The sequence below is a fragment of the Macaca thibetana genome, chromosome 10, assembly GCF_024542745.1.
Source record: "Macaca thibetana thibetana isolate TM-01 chromosome 10, ASM2454274v1, whole genome shotgun sequence".
Taxonomy (NCBI): domain Eukaryota; kingdom Metazoa; phylum Chordata; class Mammalia; order Primates; family Cercopithecidae; genus Macaca; species Macaca thibetana.
Window position 1 is genome coordinate 51,003,619 of NC_065587.1, and position 18,601 is coordinate 51,022,219.

Sequence of the window (18,601 nt, forward strand, 5' to 3'; positions counted from 1 at the left end):
ACATTTCAAAATAGCTAGGAAAGAATAATTCAAATGTTCCTAATGTAAAGAAAAAATGAATATTTAAAGTGATGAATATCCCAGTTACCCTGATTTGACTATAAGAAAGCATCTAATTATCAATGCACTTAAAAAATATGTACAGCTATATGTATCAATAAAAAATACATTTAAAAAATATTATGGCTTAAATAAGACTGGTTTGTAAGCTGCCTAGCTCTGAAGTTACCAGTTTGCCAATTCTGCTTTAAGGGATGGAGAAGAGCCGAGGAGAGAGTGCTTCAGTGGCTGCAGAAAAGTACCTGCAGGGGATAAAAGTGGCTTTTAAGGACTGTGACCAGTGCTATGAGGACAAAGCATCAAGTTTTCTATAAGCAAAATGTTGTCCAGCCAAAGAACAAAGAACTAAAGAGCCAGAGGACTGAAGTTCAAGGCCAAACTCCATTATAAATTTTATAGATGAAAATCAAGATCCACAGAGGTTACAAGTTATTAAGTACTGGAGATTGGACTTAAACCCAGAAAATCAGGCTCCAGAGTCTGTGTTCTCCTGGATACCTTGACTCTCAAATAAGCATATCGAATTACTCTGTAAACTATAAACGCAGAAGAGTTTAAATGTGTGGTTTTCCTAGCACTGATACCAACCATGAATGCTACAACCATGGTTCAAAACACTGGTGTTTTACTACTCTGTGAACCCGTCGAGATGGGAAAGCTAGTTTACAAGCCTTCTGAAATCTCCCAAACCCCTTTTCCAGCCTGGCATGAGCACAGCAAAGGTAAAACCCGGTTTTGGAATGGGAATGAGCAAGGGTTGACAGGACTGGCAGCAGCAGCAGTGCAGGGCACAGGGACCGAAGAGAGCAGCCCTCTCCTGTGACCAGGAAAGAGTTGCTACCTGGAAGAGTAACTGCAGAAACCTAAGAAACTTCAGTTGCAAATCCTATGTTCACAGATTTTCTTTAGTTTTCTAAATTTACCCTTAAGTACTCCCACAAGAATTAGGAATTGTTGCGCTTTCTAAACTACTCTTTGTTGAAGAAAAAAAAATCTTGAGGCCAGTCCCCGTGGCTCATGCCTGTAATCCCAGCACTTTAGGAGACTGAGGCGGACAGATCAGTTTAAGCTCAGGAGCTCAGACCAACCTGAGCAACATGGTAAAAAGACTTAGATTCCATCTTAAAAAAAAAAAAGAGAGCGAGAAAGAAAGAAAGACACTCTTGAAAAGTCTTCTCCCCTAGGCCCAGTAGGGGCCCAGATGATAACAGCATCTTTGTAAGGGATGGGAGGAAGCCCATGGAGGGGCTGGGAGAGGGTGGCCTGACTCAACTTTTCCTCGGACAGATCACTCTGACTGCTGTGAGGATAAAGAGGAAGGTAGCCAGGACAGAAGCAGGGAAACCAGTCAGGAGGTTACTGCTAATAATCCAGGCTAGCAGCAATGGAGGCTTGGAGCAGGACAGAGCCTGTGCAGGTGGAGAGAAGGCACAGTCTGAAGCACACCGGCACCTTTTGTTTTTGTTTTTGTTTTGGAGACAGAGTCTTATCCTCTCACCCAGGCTGGAAATGCTCAAATAGCAGTAGTCTCATATAGCCCAACCTAAAAGTTGGGTTCTTGATATATTTGGATAATGCAATCTTTTTTTTTCCATTAAAAGAGGAACAATCCCATCAAAAAGTGGGCAAAGGATATGAACAGACACTTCTCAAAAGAAGACATTTATGTGGCCAAAAAACATATGGAAAAAAGCTCATCATCTCTGGTCATTAGAGAAATGCAAATCAAGGTCCGATGTGGTGACTCATGCCTCCAATCCCAGCACTTTGGGAGGCCGAGGCAGGCAGATCACCTGAGGTCGGGAGTTCGAGACCAGCCTGGCCAACATGGAGAAACCCCAGTCTCTAGTAAAAATACAAAAAAATTAGCCGGGCATGGTGGTGCATGCCTGTAGTCCCAGCTACTCGGGAGGCTGAGGCAGGAGAATCACTTGAACCCTGGAGGCGGAGGGTGCAGTGAACTGAGATTGTGCCAATGCACTCCAGCCTGAGCAACAAGAGGGAAACTTCGTCTCAAAAAAAAAAAAAAAAAGAGAGAGAGAAATGCAAATCAAAACCACAATGAGATACCATCTCAGGCCAGTTAGAATGGAGATCATTAACAAGTCAGGAAACAACAGATGCTGGAGAGGATGTGGAGAAATAGAAACACTTTTATACTGTTAGTGGGCGTGTAAATTAGTTCAACCATTGTGGAAGACAGTGTGGTGATTCCTCAAGGATCTAGAACCAGGAATACCATTTGACCCAGCCATCCCATTACTGGGTATATACCCAAAGGATTATAAATCATTCTACTATAAAGACACATGCACATGTATGTTTACTGCAGCACTATTCACAATAGCAAAGACTTGGAACCAACCCAAATGCCCATTAATGATAGTCTGGATAAAGAAAATGTGGCACATATACACCATGGAATACTATGCAACCATTAAAAAATGAGTTCATGTCCTTTGCAGAAACATGGATGAAGCTGGAAGCCATCATTCTCAGCAAACTAACATAGGAACAGAAAACCAAACACCGCATGTTCTCACTCATAAGTGAGAGTTGAACAATGAGATCACATGGAAACAGGGAGGGGAACATCACACACTGGGGCCTGTTGAGGGGTGGGAGGCAAGGGGAGGGAGAGCATTAGGACAAATACCAAATGCATGCTGGGCTGAAAACCTAGATGATGGGTTGATGGGTGCAGCAAACCACCATGGCACATGTATACCTATGTAACAAACCTCCATGTTCTGTACATGTATCCTAGAACTTAAAAGTGTAATAAATAATTTTTTTTAAAAAAAAAGGAGGGAGAAAAAGGAACAGGGAAAAAGTGTGTGTGGCAGGTGCCTCACAGATAGCATGGCACAGCCTGATGTGGCAGAAAGAAAAGATACAGGTGCGAGACAGAGCTGGGTTCAAGTCCTGGCATGGACATCTATTAGCTGAATGATGCCAGGTGGGTTATTAAACTTCCATGAATCTTTTTTTTTTTTAATGAAGTCTCACTCTGTCGCCCAGGCTGGAGTGCAGTGGCACCATCTTGGCTCACTGCAACCTCCACCTCCTGGGTTCAAGCAATTCTCGTGCCTCAGCCTCCCAAACAGTTGGGACTACAGGCACGCGCCACCATGCCCGGTTAGTTTTTATATTTTTAGTAGAGACAAGTTTTTGCCATGTTGGCCAGGCAGGTCTTGAACTCCTGACCCCAGGTGACCCACCCACCTTGGCTTTCCAAAGTGCTGAGATTATAAGCATGAGCCGCCGCGCCCAGCCAACTTCCCTGAATCTTGATTTCCTACTCTAAAAAATGGGAGTGATTAAAAAAAACCCAGCCCCACATGCCCCAGAAACCATAACTAGGCACCGAGAGTGCAGATAATTCTCTTGACACCGCCATGAGAGAAGTCTTGGCGGTGACTAAGGCGGCGGCTGGCACACGGTAGGTGGTCAATAAATGTCAGCTCTCTTGCTCTTATTTTAAAAGAAGTCAATATTAAAGCAAAATCTCTAGTGCCATCCATGGGATCAAGTAAAGCCAAGGGAAAAGGAAAATGAGTGGAACCCTAATGATGATGATGATGATAGCTGACTCACTGACTGCCTCCTAGTGGCAGGTGCTCATTCAGTCCTCACCACAACCCAGGGAGGCAGGAACACTCTAATCATCCACAACCGTTTTACAGGTGAGGAATCTGAGCACAGGGAGGTTAAGCCACCTGCCCACATCACAGCCAGAAGTGCTACTCTGAAGTCAGGATCCATGCCCAGGCAGTCTGTTGGAGGGCCAGCACTCCTGAGCCACTCAACGATGACAGAAGGAGGAGGATGGTGCAGGAAGAGGCGTATAGGGCACAGCATACCTGCTCCACTTTATTGCTCCACATCTTAACAGGTGTTGCTTTCCCAACTGCCAATGGGGCAATTAGCAACAATTTCCAGGCTGGAAATGAGGGAGACTGGAGCAGGGTGGGGCAGCTGCAGCTGAAAAGCCACGCTGTCTTTGCAGGAAATCCTTTCTGGATGTTACCGCTTGGGTCACACACCTCCATTCATCAGCACCTCTGACACCGGCTTGCATTCTCTCTTCCACTCCCAAGGCAAGTCCAACAATGACCATCACCAACCTCAAATCCAGCACTGCCCAACAATCCCATCAGTGGCCAGTGCCCCCAGATCCCACAGTAACCCTTCAACCCTCCTCAGACATCTGTCTGTCGCAGGCTTCCCCCTACAGAAACCAATGCTGCCCCTCAATTCCTTCAGCTCCCAGTCACCTGCCACGTCCTCCTCCACTCCAAGCCAGCCTGGTGAGGCTGGTCACACTGACTCTTGTCCCCATATATTACTGGGGCACTTCCAGCTCCTTCCTCTTCTCTCCTTCCAGCTGACCCTCTCAACTGCTCCCAGTAGAACCTCTCTCTGGCCTGTCAAATCTTGAGATGGCCAACCTCTTGGCTTTCCTTTTTCCTCATTTTCCAGGGTAGATCCCATTAGCAGGGCTATTATCAGATGACACGCAATCAACAGCCTGGACGCTCTCTGACCTTTAGTCTTAACTTGTGGCAAAATCCCAAACTTAGATTGTACTAGTGTTCCCTTTTCACCTGTCTCCGCCTAAGCAGACCTCTGACAACAGGGCAGGTTGGCAGGCCTACAGAGCCCCAGTTACCCATCACGAATGAAACCTGAAATGCCAACCAGTAATTTGGTCACCTCTCACTCTCCACGATGGCTACTGCACATTTCTCCACCCTCAACAGCCCATCTCTCCCCTCCCGATCATCACTGTTCCGCTGCCATCCTCTTTACTCACATCCAATGGAGTGGCCTCCTACTTCACTCAGAAATTAGAAGTGGGCACAAGGAGACTCCCTCAGCTTGCTGTTAGCAAACCTACAATCTGACCTACTTCTGGCCTGCTCTCTGCTCTCTCCTGCTATAAGGGAGTGGGTGTCCAACCCCTCCACCTCTGTCATATCCCATCCCTATCTGCCTTCTCAGGAACTTCACACTATCCATAATATCTAGAACCTGATTGAACAGTGATGATCCCTTCTTACCACACTAGGCCACCACCATCACCCTAGACCAAGCAACCGTTATCTCCCACCTGGGCCATCAAAATGGTCTTGTAACTGGTCTCAATGCTTCAGCAATTATCCTCCCTTCCACCCTACAGCTTTTCTTAACAGCAGCCAGAGGGATGCCCTCAAAATGTAATTCAGATCACATCACTCCTTTGCTCAAAATGCTCCAGTAGCTTTCCATCCTACTCCACGTAAAATTAAAACTCTAAATCTTGGCCTCCAAACGTCTACGTGATCTGGCCCCTGCTATACCTCTGCTCTCGCCTTCTACCACCCTGGCCCTGGCCTACTTGCTTGAACACACCAAGCACATTTCTGTCCCAGGGCCTTTGCAGGAGCTATTCCTGCTCCTGGAATGCCCTCCCTCCCCCTAGACATCTCCATGGCTCACCACCTCACTTCCTTCAGATCCCTGCTCCGATGTCCTCTTCACGAGACTTCCTCACCACCTAATACTGCCACCCCCTTGTCGCCCTGTATCTCCTTACCTGCTTTTTCTCTCACTTTACTCTGATGGATCTTTCTAGTCTTTTTTCATAGTATTTATAACCCTTGACATACTATGTATCAGTTCATTCCCATCTTAAAAAGAGGCAGCATCCACTCAGCTGGGTGAGTCAGCAATCGGGGAATCAAGCTTATCAATCCTCTTTCCCATGCTCTTACTCGCTCCATCACAAGGTTTTGTTGGCTTCATCTTCTAACCAGGTTGGAAATTCATTTTCTTTGCTCTACTTCTATTGTCACCACTAATCCAGGCCAAAATATCTCTCAGCTAAAAAATGGTAACTGCCTGCAATGGTTTGAATGTCCCCACTAAAACTCTGCTGCAAATTAATTGCCACTGTGATGGTATGAGTGGAGCCTTTAAGAAGTGATTAGGTTACAAGGGCTCTGCCCTCATGAGTGGACTAATATGTTACTGCACAAGTGGGCTTCTGATAAAAGGATGAGTTCAAGCCTCATTTCCTCTCTTGCCTTCCGCCATAGGATGACCCTAGCTAGATGCTAGTGCCATGCTCTTGGACTGTGGGCCAAATAAACTTCTGTTCTTTATAAATCGCCCAGTGAGTAGCATTCTATTACAGCAGCACAAAATTGACTAAGATGGTCTCTTCATTGGTTCCTTGGCAATCCCTCTGGTCTTCCCCTAAGATGTTCTAAACACAGTGGTCCAAATGATCGTTCCAAAATAACACACCTGGTCATCCTAACACTTGCTTTCTGGTTTAAAATTCTTCAGTGTCAGCCGGGCACGGTGGCTCATGCCTGTAATCCCAGCACTTTGGGAGGCCGAGGCGGGTGAATCACGAGGTCAGGAGATAGAGACCATCCTGGTTAACATGGTGACACCCTATCTCTACTAAAAATATAAAAAATTAGCTGGGCGTGGTGGCGGGCGCCTGTAGTCCCAGCTACTTAGGAGGCTGAGGCACGAGAATGGTGTGAACCCGGAAGGAAGAGCTTGCAGTGAGCCAAGATCGCACCACTGCACTCCAGCTTGGGCGACAAAGCGAGACTCCATCTCAAAAAATTAATTAATTATTTAATTAATTATAAAAATAAAACTCCTCCATGTCATCTCACTGCTTCTGACCTAAAAAATCAAACTCCTAGCCATGACCTCCAGGCCTCGCATGTTGGGGTCTTGGCCTACATCTCTCACTCCATCTCCACTCTCTGCTCAAGTAGTGTTCCAACCGCACACTGGCCTCTTTCAGTGTCCCCAACAGCTGTGTTCCTCTCTGCCATAGAGCCTTCACTCAGGCTGTTCCCTCTGCTGAAATGCCTCCCACCCCCAACTACTTAATTCTCAATGACTGAGTGAGACTTCCTCAGGAAAGTCTTCCCTCACCCCTCTGTTAACTGCCCTTGCAGAACCAGGTATCTCCTTCAGTACTTCTTGGGTTGTTATTATGACCTAGAGGGCGTATCCTCTGAACAACGCCCATCTCCCCCATTCAACTGCGAGCTCCTTCAGAACAGGGTCCTTGTTTGTTTTGATCCCTCTACATTATGACATCAGGGGTGATATCCAAATAAATATCTTCAGAATAAATGTTGGGCCTGGTTTAGTCAACAGGCAAAAGGACTATATTCAGAACAACAAATATACACTGACCACTCCCTAGGACGGAAGGAAAACTTAAGAATTTTGTGTCCTAGCACAACAAGGCTGTTCTCACAAAGGTATAAAACTATAAAATATCAAGCCAGAAGGCTTATTTACACCCAAGACACTAAACAGAAATGAGCTTCCCACTGGAAGGTTTCAGAAATGAATCAGCAAATGCAAAACTATTTTTTCTAGGATAACCTTGCTCGAAAGAAAGTCAAGTATTTTCCTGGCAGGCCCCCTAAGCCTGGTGAAACTGGCGAGAGCTAAACACAGCTCTGAGCTATTTATATAGGACACTCCATGTTCTTGCTGATTAAGTACACATTTTCACAAGTTCACTCTTTTTCATGAAGAATGGTCTTACTGTTTTCCCTAGCACTGCTTGCAGACTCTCCCCTGAGATTTACAAGTACAGGATAGAGCTCTAAATTCATTCTATCCAACCACTGCTTCTCTCATGCTGGAGACTTGCAAAAAGGTCTATAAACCAACTAATAGGGGAAGCAGAGAAAGGCAAGCATTCAATTCCTTTTCCTTTAAAGATTGCAACACTGGCTGGGCGCAGTGGCTCACGCCTGTAATCCCAGCACTTTGGGAGGCTGAGGCGGGCGGATCACAAGGTCAGGAGATGGAAACCATCCTGGCTAACACAGTGAAACCCCGTCTCTACTAAAAATACAAAAAATTAGCCGGGTGTTGTGGCAGGCACCTGTGGTCCCAGTTACTCAGGAGGCTGAGGCAGGAGAATGGTGTGAACTCGGGAGGCGGAGCTTGCAGTGAGCCAAGATCTCGCCACTGCACTCCAGCCTGGGTGACAGAGCAAAACTCTGTCTCAAAAAAATTAAATTAAATTAAATTTGAAAAGACTGCAACACCAATGCCTCTGAATTTCAGCAGGTCATCTATTAGGTGCCAGGTACTGTGCCAGTTACTTACTGAACAGTTCATTGAACCTTTGCAATAATTCTGTGACGAAAGTATTATTATCTTTACCACCCTGGAAAACTGCTGCCCAAAGAGGGATCACTGGACTATCAATAAGCAAATCAAAGTTTCAAACTCTCAATCAACTCTCTGCCAATCCTACATACAAATGCTTTTAAATAATCAACAACAATCCAGTTTTTTGATGCCGCTTCTAGACAGATAACCTCCTCCTGAAGAATCCACAGTGGTTTCCAACAAAAAGTAATCTTCCAGGGTCCTGAGTACTGTTATTTCGCAAAATTTTATGATACACAGCACTTGTAAACACAATGTGTAATCAAAACACTAGAATTTGCTAAAATTAAAGGCTTTTTTCTTCATTTCAATTTAAAGTCTTATTATGTCAATTTATTTATTTATTTTTTTTTTTTTTGAGACGGAGTCTTGCTCTGTTGCCCAGGCTGGAGTGCAGTGGTGCCATCTCGGCTCACTGCAACCTCCACCTCCCAGGTTCAAGTGATTTTCCTGCCTCAACCTCCCGAGTAGCTGGGATTACAGGTGCGCGCTACCACGCCCAGCTAATTTTTGTATTTTTAGTAGAGATGGGGTTTTGCCATTTTGGTCAGGCTGGTCTTGAACTCCTGGCCTCAAGTGATCCGCCCGCCTCGACCTCCCAAAGTGCTGGGATTACAGGTGTGAGCCACCGTGCCTGGCCATGTTATGTCAATTTAGAGGTTTTTTTTATTTTTCAAATTTCACAGTAATCCTCATGATGAGAATGGTTTTTCTGAATACACAGATGTCCATATGATAAATGCCCATTTGTATGTTTTATACACATCCATATACAACTAAGATTTAGGAATATACTTCCTTAACTGGATCCCTTAACAATATTTAAAGTTAAAGTCTTTTCTACCTTTAAATAAACAAACAACTCCCAGGAGCCACTCCTTCCTCCTCTTTACAACACAACCAAACTCTGGGAGAGCTGTCTATGCTCACCATCTGTTTCCTCACCTCCCAGGCCTCGACCCATGCCAGTCTGGTTTTCACCTCCATCACAGCACCAAAACAGCTCAAGTTAAGGTCACCAATGACCCATCTGCATCCTAAATCCCATATATTAAACGGAGGAGCAAATCTAAGAATGGATGTTATGATCTATGTGAAGCTACATCATGTGCTGCAGCTACATTTCCCCAGCTGTGTGGATACGGGCAAGCTGCTCTCTTCCTTAGCCTTGGTCTCCCATTGCCTGCTGTACCCAAAGAAATGAATCACAATCCAGAATTAATAACAGGTCACAACTCCAGAATTAATAAGAGGGAGTTTACTGCTGATGAAGAGAGATCATCAATTAGAAAAACTGATTAACTCCAGCCTGGGCAACAGAGAAACCCCATCTCTACTAAAAATAGAAAAATTAGCCGGGTGGGTGGTGTGTCCCTGTAGTCCTAGCTACTTGGGAGGCTGAAATGGGAGGATCACCTGAGCCAGGGATGGAGAGGTTGCAGTGAGTTGAGATCGCACCCCACCACTGCACCCCAGCCTGGGCCAGAGAGCAAGATCCTGTCTCAAAAAAAAAAAAAGAAAGAAAGAAAAGAAAAACTGAATAACTCAAATGAAGCTTATGTGAAATCAGCTCTTTACTCTCATTTCCTTCTTTCCATTAGCCCCTAATTAAAGTAAACCGAGCATATATGGAGTTAAAACCTGAAGAAAAGAGCTGTTATCTTTTTGACTCAAAGCTTTCAAATATATCTCAAAATTCAGCTATAGAACATACGGTCTCTTTCCTGAAACTCCACTGCGGTATACTGATTGTTTTAAAGACTCCATGAGTATTTTATACATAAGAACTTTCATAAGGAGAAGCAAGAAAACATGGTAGTTAACAGTTAAGATCTTGGACTATGGAGCCAGATTGCCTGTGTTTATACCCTGGTTCCATCACTTACTGAGTTACCCTGGCCAACTTAACTTCTCTGGGGCTCAGTGGGAATGATGATAATATGAGAACTAAATTGCATGAAAAGCCCATGTTACTGTCTCTGGAACTCAGAAATGCTTAGTACATAGTAGATATCACACAGATATAATACGACATGTGATCTTTAAAAGTCACTCAATTTCATATGAAAATATGTATGTTTACTATTCTTTTTACATGTTCTTGATAATGGCGGAAAATAATGACAACTAGTAATTATAGAGCACTTAGCCATTACTTAGCACTTTTGTGTGAGGGTCTTACTCTGTTGCCTTGGCTGGAGTGCAATGGCATGATCTCAGCTTACTGCAACCTCCACCTCCTAGGCTCAAGTCATCCTCCCACCTCAGCCTCCCAAGTAGCTGGGACTACAGGCATGCACTACCACACCCAGGTAACTTTTGTATTTTTTTAAGATGGGGTTTTGCCATGTAGCACAGGCTGGTCTCAAACTCCTGGGCTCAAGCAATCTGCCCACCTTGGCCTCCTAAAGTGCTGGAATTACAGGCATGAGCCACAGTGCCCAGTCATAGATACATTTTTCCATATCGAATTTTAAAATAGATTATCGTATTAAGCCTCCAACCTTCATATAGTTTAAGAGCAGAAATATAACTTAAAGAGACATCATGGGAGAAGATGAGTCTTAAATAAGACAATTATAAAAGGGAGGTTTAAGAATGTAATTATATTCTCCAACAGAGGGCTGAAAGGTTGAAGATTATTAATATATATCAAAGTTTCATTAACAAGGTAAAGAGCAACAGGGTCCCTGGGGCGATGAACACTCTCACAGGCTCTCTTGATTTCTCCAGATAAAGGTTGGAAGGACACTATCCCCTAATTGGACAGTCCCTATCTATGCTTTTGGTATATAGTGCAGATGAATCATTGAGATTACTCCAAATCTGTTCCATCACGATTATCACAATTTTTACAAGGAACAACCCCTGTCTTCATTGAGTTTAGTAAGTTAATACCCCAACACAGCCTTTCAATCATGTAATTACATTCTTATTTATTGCATCTACAAACCAAATAGAGCAATAAGTCATTCCTGAACGAGGAACCAAGGTAAAGAACATCAAACCAGAGTACTTACAGCTTCTGTGGTTTGTCACAGCTTAAAATAGTAATAAAAAACAAATAGTAATAGCAGCAAGCATTTACTGAGCACCTACTACATGCCAAGTTTTCTGTACATGTCAATTAACTTAATCTTTACAATAATCCTATGAGGAAGGTATAAGATTAAATAACTTGTCCAAGATCACAAAGGTAGCAAGTGGAAGGCAGGAGGTTTAAACACAGAAGTCTAGAGTCCCAAAGAATACACTCCTAGCTAACATCTACACTATACAGCCCCTGCAGCCCTGATCCCCTCCCCCAGTATGCTACAGTTGGCGGAATCATATCACAGAAGCTGTTTCCTGTAAATGCTCTTTATCATCCAAGCATTTCAACTTTGAGCCGTCATTTACAGTTCCTCTTATCACAATTAACAATCTACATATGGTAATCTCTAAAATACCACATAGCTGCTCCTTATACACTGGCGCGTTTCAGCTATTTTTCCAAATTTCTCTTTCTTTTTTTTTTTTGAGACAGAGTCTCGCTTTGTCGCCCAGGCTGGAGTGCAGTGGCGCAATCTTGGCTCACTGCAAGCTCCGCCTCCTGGGTTCACGCCATTCTCCTGCCTCAGCCTCCCAAGGAGCTGCGACTACAGGTGCCCGCCACCACGCCCAACTAATTTTTTTGTATTTTTAGTAGAGACGGGGTTTCACCGTGTTAGCCAGGATGGTTTCGACCTCCTGACCTTGTGATCTGTCCGCCTCGGCCTCCCAAAGTGCTGGGATTACAGGCATGAGCCACCGCACCCGGCCCCAAATTTCTCTTCTTCAATGGGACTACTGGACACAAGACTGGGCCTTGAGAGGCAGAGTGAAATAGCACCAGGCACTATGCTATGTGTTCTACTCTAAGTAAAAGCAGTCATTTCTATTTAACAGCAATGACACACAATTATTCTCTTTAAAAAGATGGTCACTTAACATTATGCATCGGTTCCCTTATGATAGTTCCTATTATGCCGTCGGCACAACCCCAATTTGTGATTCATATAACCTGTAGTCAAATTACTCCCTATCTAGGCCATTTCTTACAATTCACTCCTAAAAACTGAAAACATGCATTCCACAACTTGCATCAGCAAAATTTGAACTTCTGAACAAAGATACGACCTGAAAATATCTACTAAATTCTCAGCGTTAACGGCCCTTTATGATCCAGGTGACATTTTTATAAGTAGGTTCCAATAATGTGATGCACACTTTGGTAAAAATTTTATGTTAAGAAGTTTTCTGAAGAGAAAATAAAAACTATTCTGCCAAATAACTATTTTGAAACCTCCACAACAATATTGAGAGGATAGAGTCCAGGCAGATTTCAACGTGGAGTTATAAATACCAGGCTCTTGCCTAACTAACAAACTGCTTTGCAGTGCTTATCCCACATTGCTGATAAAACAATACCCAACAGTTAGCCTTGGTTATTGTAATAGAAAAGCTTTAAAAATGTAAATCTCAGTAAATTCCTTCCACTGATCCTGAATTTCATGGACTAGCAACTGTTTTCAGATTATCTAGACTGCCACCTCTGCATCAATAGTTGGCCCCTGAGGGAATTTCAGGCCCCTCTGAGAATCTGATGAAAGCAAGGGACCTTCTTCCCAGGGAAGTGCAAAGTTCACCAGCCTATTTCTAAATGCCAAAAGAACACTACTCTATACTTTGTAGCAATTGAAGGGAGAAAGGTGATAACAATCTCAAACTCTGTGACTAAAAATCAAACTTTCTATTTGCTCAATTTGTTAGGAAAAACAGGTCTTTACAGATTCCAAACCAAAGCCTTTGGGGCAGTGAATTAGTTGAAGACAGTTCTGGTCAAATGTATGGATTCTCCCACCAAGAACTCTCTTCTGAAACTCCACATGGTGGATAGTTCTTGCCTTTCAGTACTCAGCTCAAATGTCACCCTCTCGGAAAAGATTACTTTCCTGACCACCCTATGGAAAGCAGTCCTCAAGCCCTCTTTATCACATCTTGCTCTTTTATTTTCACAATAGTATTTATTAGTATTCCAAAATACCTCATCTATTGTTTTATTTAATTATTTTGTCTCCTCTTTTCGAGTATAAGCTCCATAGGGGTAAGGACCATGTCCGTCTTGTTCCCCACTGAATTCTCAGTACCTGGTATGCAGTGGGCACTCGATAAATATTTGCTAAACGATTAAAACTGAAAAATAGGATAGTGATTTTGGTATCAATTACCAAGCCTTTATGAGTTAGAATTCTCTTTCCATAATCCGAGGGTCCATTCAATTAGCAAATATTTATTGAGCACCTACTGTGCGCCGGGGATACAGCAATGAATAAGTCAGACAAGTATCTTTGCTCTAAAGGCCTTGTATTTTAGTGGACTGCTAGGAATAGGCAGATGTCTTGCTCACTACAATGACTGGGAGATCCAGAACACCCTCTACAATCCTTTCTTGAGGGAAAGAGCTATGGGAGATCCCCAAACGAAAGGAAAACATTCTCCAACGGGCACTTCTAAAACAAGAATCAGGGGTTTCCCTAAACCAATTGGACGGCTCTTCCTACATGCTCTGTTCACCTAGGGAAACCTCAATTAGCAGAGCTCAGGTAACGAAAAAACTTGGGGCAAGGGCTACTGCTTCTAGGACTTGGAGGTGGTGAGGGGAGGAACCAGGAAACAGGGCGACAAGGAATCGTGGCAAAAGTCCTGAGTTGGAACCCTGAGGAACAAGCTCTGGTTGTCACCAACTTGCTAGGTGACCTTGGGCCAGTCCCGAGCTGCCCGGGCAACACTTCCCCTAGGGGTATAATGAGGAGGAGGCCAGGAGGGTGGAATTCGGGATCGGGGGGAAAGCGGAGGCCAGGAGGCCGGGCCAAGGCCGAGTAGGCTAGGGCAACGGCCGGCGTGCTGAGGCCAGCGCGGGGCCGGGCGGGAGGGGCTCACCCACCGAGCGCCACCTGGCAGGCCCTGCGCAGCTGGGAGTGCTGGGGCCGCTTCACCTCCTTGTCGGCTAGGATCTTCTCCAGGGCCCGGGACACGAACATGCTCTTGGTCTGGCTCTCCTGCATGGCCCCGGCCCGGCGGGGGCTGACAGCCCCGCGGGCGGGCGGCGTGAGCGAGATGGCGAGCTAGGCTGCGGGCCCGGCGTCCCGGCCGCCACCGGCCGCGTCAGTCCCCGCCGCCCCGTCAGGAAGCGACACCTCGGCCCCACGGCGCCGCCATGTTGGAGCGCGTCACGTGACCACGTGACTGGCGAGGCCGCTACGGCCGCCTAGCGTCCGTCGGCCCCGTGACCCCCAGCGGGGCGGAGCCTACGGCTGGGGGCGGAGCGGAGTCAGGTGGCCGAGAGACAGAAAGGGAGGGTGGAGGGAAGAAGAGAAGGTGGGAAGGGGAGAGGGCACGGGCGAAGGGTATAGGGGACGTGGGGGCTAAAGAAAGGTGAAAGGGAGGAGAGGTGGTGATGGAGATGAGAGGAGAGAAGCGCAGGGTAACAGGAGGTGAAGGGGAGCACGAGAATGGAGATGACGCGGTAAGAGAGGAGATGAGGAGGAGGAAAGGAAGGGGAACGAGAGGACTGGCAAAAAAGAGAACGGTGACAAGGAGAAGGGGTAAGAGGAGAAGGCGAGTAGGAAAGAAAAGAGGTGAGGGAGCGAGGACTGGAAGCTGGTGAATGAATGAGAGGTGATCGGGAGTAAGAGGCGTCAGGAGGAAGGAGGAAGGAGAAAGGAGATGAGAAGGCGGCGGCGGGGGAGTGGGGGAGGCCCGGCGCGGCGGCTCAGGCCTCTAATCCCAGCGCTTCCGGAGGCCAAGGCGGGAGCATCGCTTGAGCCCAGGTGTTCGAGACCAGCCTGGGCAACATAGGGAGACCCTTTCCCTACAAAATAAAAAGTAAAACAGCCGGGACTGGTGGCACTGCTTGTGGTCCCAGCTACTCGGGAGGCTGAGGTGGGAGGATCACTTGAGCCTCGGAGGTTGAGGCCGCAGTGATCTGTGATGGTACCACTGCACTCCAGCCTGGGCCACAGAAGGGGACCCTGTCTCAAAAAAAAAAAAAGAAAAAAGTAAAAAAAAGGAGGTGAGGTAGTTATGGAGGAGATGAGGTGATGTGGGAAGAGGTGAGAGGGAGGCACAAAGGTAAAAGAAAAAGTGAGGAGAAAGACCGGAGGGAGAGGGGAAGTGAAAAAGAAAGAGGTGGAAATGAGAGGAGGTGAAAGTAGTAGAAAGGGTGAAGGAAGAGGAGGTAGGAAGGGGAGCTGTCAGAGGAAGAGCAGAAAAGAAGGAAAAAGATGAGAGGAACAGAAGTTAGGGAAAGAGGAAAGAGATGGAAAAAGGAATGGTGTAGGAAGGAGGTGAAGGGGAAGGAGGTGAGGAAGAATGGAAAGAACATGCTGGGAGAAGAGGAAATGGAAGGGGTGGAGGGAGAGGGGAGGTGAAAGGAAGACAGAGAGGGAGAGAGAGAAGGTGTGTTTATGTCTATTCTCCACAAGCAGGGTTTCACCACAGCCCCTAGCAAGATACACACATCCATATGACCCACCTGTCACAGCAGCAGTGACCCTGCAGTTCAGTGAACTTCTGTTTATTGAATGTCACGGCTGTGCATGGTGCCACCAGGAAGCACTGACTTCCCTCTGGAGTTTATTGTATTATAAACCTGTGAACCCTCACAGTGCAGTGAACTGGACCTGGGCTTTGGGAGTCAGGGGAAGAAACCCAGATGGCCAGTGTCAGACAGCCTGCAAATGGGCGTTGGAGGACGGATACTCTGGCCCCAAGGCAGCTTCCACTCCATCCCACAACAATGATGCTATCACAGCAACCATTAGTGGTATCCCCTAGACCCCTTCGCCTGCCTCCCCCAAGGGCAGCCATGGGCTTATGCAAAGACAATTGTCTTTCTTGGAAACTTCAGAGGCAGAGACATCCCAGGCAGGCATGCTCCAGTGCTCAGGTCTCAGCTCAGATGTCTGTGGGAAGCTTTCCCTGACCTGTCTCAAGTAGCCCCCTCTCTCCCTAGCTGATGTTTTCCACAGCACTTTCTGAGCTTTTGTACGTGTTGACTATTGCTTGTCTCACTAAAGCACGGTTGCAGAAGGGCAGGCTGTATCCCCAGGGCCTGGTCCATAGTCACGTTGAATGTTTCATGGCCTTAAATTCTGTAAGTTCCACTGCTTGTAATGCGATTTCGCAGTCACTCCCAGCAAGAGGTAGAGTTTGTTTCTCCACCAGCCTAAACCTGGACTAGCCTTGTGACTGGTCTTGACCAATAGAATGTGACACAAAAGAGGCTGCACAAGTTCCAGAGCATCAACAGCCCTGGCTCACTTCTTCCTTTACTGCCTGGGAATGCTGCATGACACTCAGAAGCAGCCCCGGGCAGATCAGTGGCTCATGCCTGTAATTCCAACACTGGGAGGCTGAGGCGGGAGGATCACTTGAGCCCAGAAGTTTGAGACCAGCCTGGACAACATATCAAGACCCTGATGCTACAAAAAATTTAAAAAATTAGCCAGGAGTGGTGATGCCTGCCTGTACTCCCAGCTACTTGGAGGGCTGACGTGGGAAAACTGCTTGAGCCCAGGAGGTGGAGACTGTAGTGAGCCGTGACTGTACCTCTGCTTTCCAGCCTGGGAGACAGAGCAAGACCCTGTCTCAAACAACAACATTAACAACAAAATGGTGGCAGCCCCAGAAGAAAGAGCACATGGATAGGGAACCCAGTCATTCCAACTCTCCCAGCTGACCCACCAGCTGAATACAGCATCACGAGTGACTAGTGAGACCAGCAGAAAAACTGCCCAGCCGACCCACAGAATAGCAGAAAACAATAAATTGTTACTTTATGCCAATACATTTTGGGGTCTTGCTTGTTACATAGCAATAGATCACTGAGACACACCTCAATCCTTGTGTGTTGAATGAATGAATGAATGAAATTCTCGAAAGAGTACAGTGCAGTCTGCTGAGTCACACATTTTGAGCCCATCCCACCCGCCCCCCGCACCACACACACACAGCAAGGCCAGACTATGTCACTGCCCTGCTGAAAATCCAACAGAGGCTCCCTATTGCCCTTGGAATTGAGTCCAAGTTCAGTATCACACTGTGGCCAACAAGGTGTGATAGGGACCCAGCCATTTTCTCTGACCTCATCTCCTTCCTCCTTTTCTTCAGGACTCTGGCCACTCTGGGCTCCTTTTTGTTCCCATCAAAGGCTTGACTTACATGTTTCTGTCCCTCTTAATCAGTGCTTCTCAGTGAAGGCAGTACCATCCCCAGGGGCATTTTGAAATTTTGTTGGGGGGATATTTTTGTTGTCGTAATAGAGGAAGCAGGAATACTAGATCACATCCTGCAGAGAGCTGAGCAATCCTATCTAACAAACAATTCAATGTATGCCACGTGGCCGGACATGCCTGGAGATGAAAAACTTATTGATAACGATCTGAGCCTAGAATCTAAATCTGCTTTACATATAACGTGTTTCTTTTCTGTAGGTTTTGTTGTTGTTGTTTTTTGTTGTTGTTGTTTTGTTTTGTTTTGTTTGAGATGGAGTCTCGCACTGTCGCCTAAGCTGAAGGGCAGTGGCATGATCTCCACTCACTACAACCTCTGCCTCCCAGGCTCAAGCGATGCTCCTGCTTCAGCCTCCTGAGTAGCTGGGATTACAGGCACCTGCCACCACGCCTGGCTAATTTTTTTTGTATTTTTAGTACAGACGAGGTTTCACTATGTTGGCCAAGCTGGTCTTGAACTCCTGACCTTGTGATCCACCCACCTTAGCCTCCCAAAGTGCTGGGATTACAGGCGTGAGCCACCGTGCCTGGCCCTTGTATAGATTTAATATCACCACATTTTCCAGAAATGTAAATAATTGCAATTCAAGGGAAATATGTGTGTGTGTGTGTGTGTGTGTGTGTGTGTGTGTGTGTGTATGTGTGTGTATATATGTGTGTGTGTGTGTATATATATATTTGTATTTTGAGACAAGGTTTCACTCCATCACCCAGGCTGGAGTGCAGTGGTGTGATCATAGCTCACTGCAGCCTTGACCTCCTGGGCTCATGTGATCCTCTCACCTCAGTCTCCTGGGTAGCTAGGATTACAGGAGCATGCAACACCATGCCCAGCTAATTTGAAAAAATATTTTTGTAGAGATGGGGGTCTCCCTATGTTGTCCCTGCTGGTCTGGAACTGCTGGCTCAAGCGATCCTCCCACCTTTGCCTCCCAAAGTGCCGAGATTACAGATGTGTGCCACCATGCCTGGCTAATTTTACAATTTTTTTTTTTGAGACAATCTCACTCTGTTGC

At 46.1% G+C, this 18,601-nt stretch overlaps 1 protein-coding gene across 2 annotated transcripts in view; it reads right to left on the reverse strand.

Moving 5' to 3' along the window:
* The window catches only part of ARFGEF2 (ADP ribosylation factor guanine nucleotide exchange factor 2), a 113,727-nt gene extending 99,191 nt beyond the window's left edge, over positions 1–14,536 (reverse strand). For both annotated transcript variants that reach the window (XM_050807427.1, XM_050807426.1), the window contains exon 1: positions 14,237–14,536. In XM_050807427.1, the coding sequence (XP_050663384.1) occupies positions 14,237–14,357 (121 nt within the window). In that variant the 5' untranslated portion in view covers positions 14,358–14,536. The remainder of the gene's footprint in view (positions 1–14,236) is intronic.
* Positions 14,537–18,601: the final 4,065 nt, after the last annotated feature.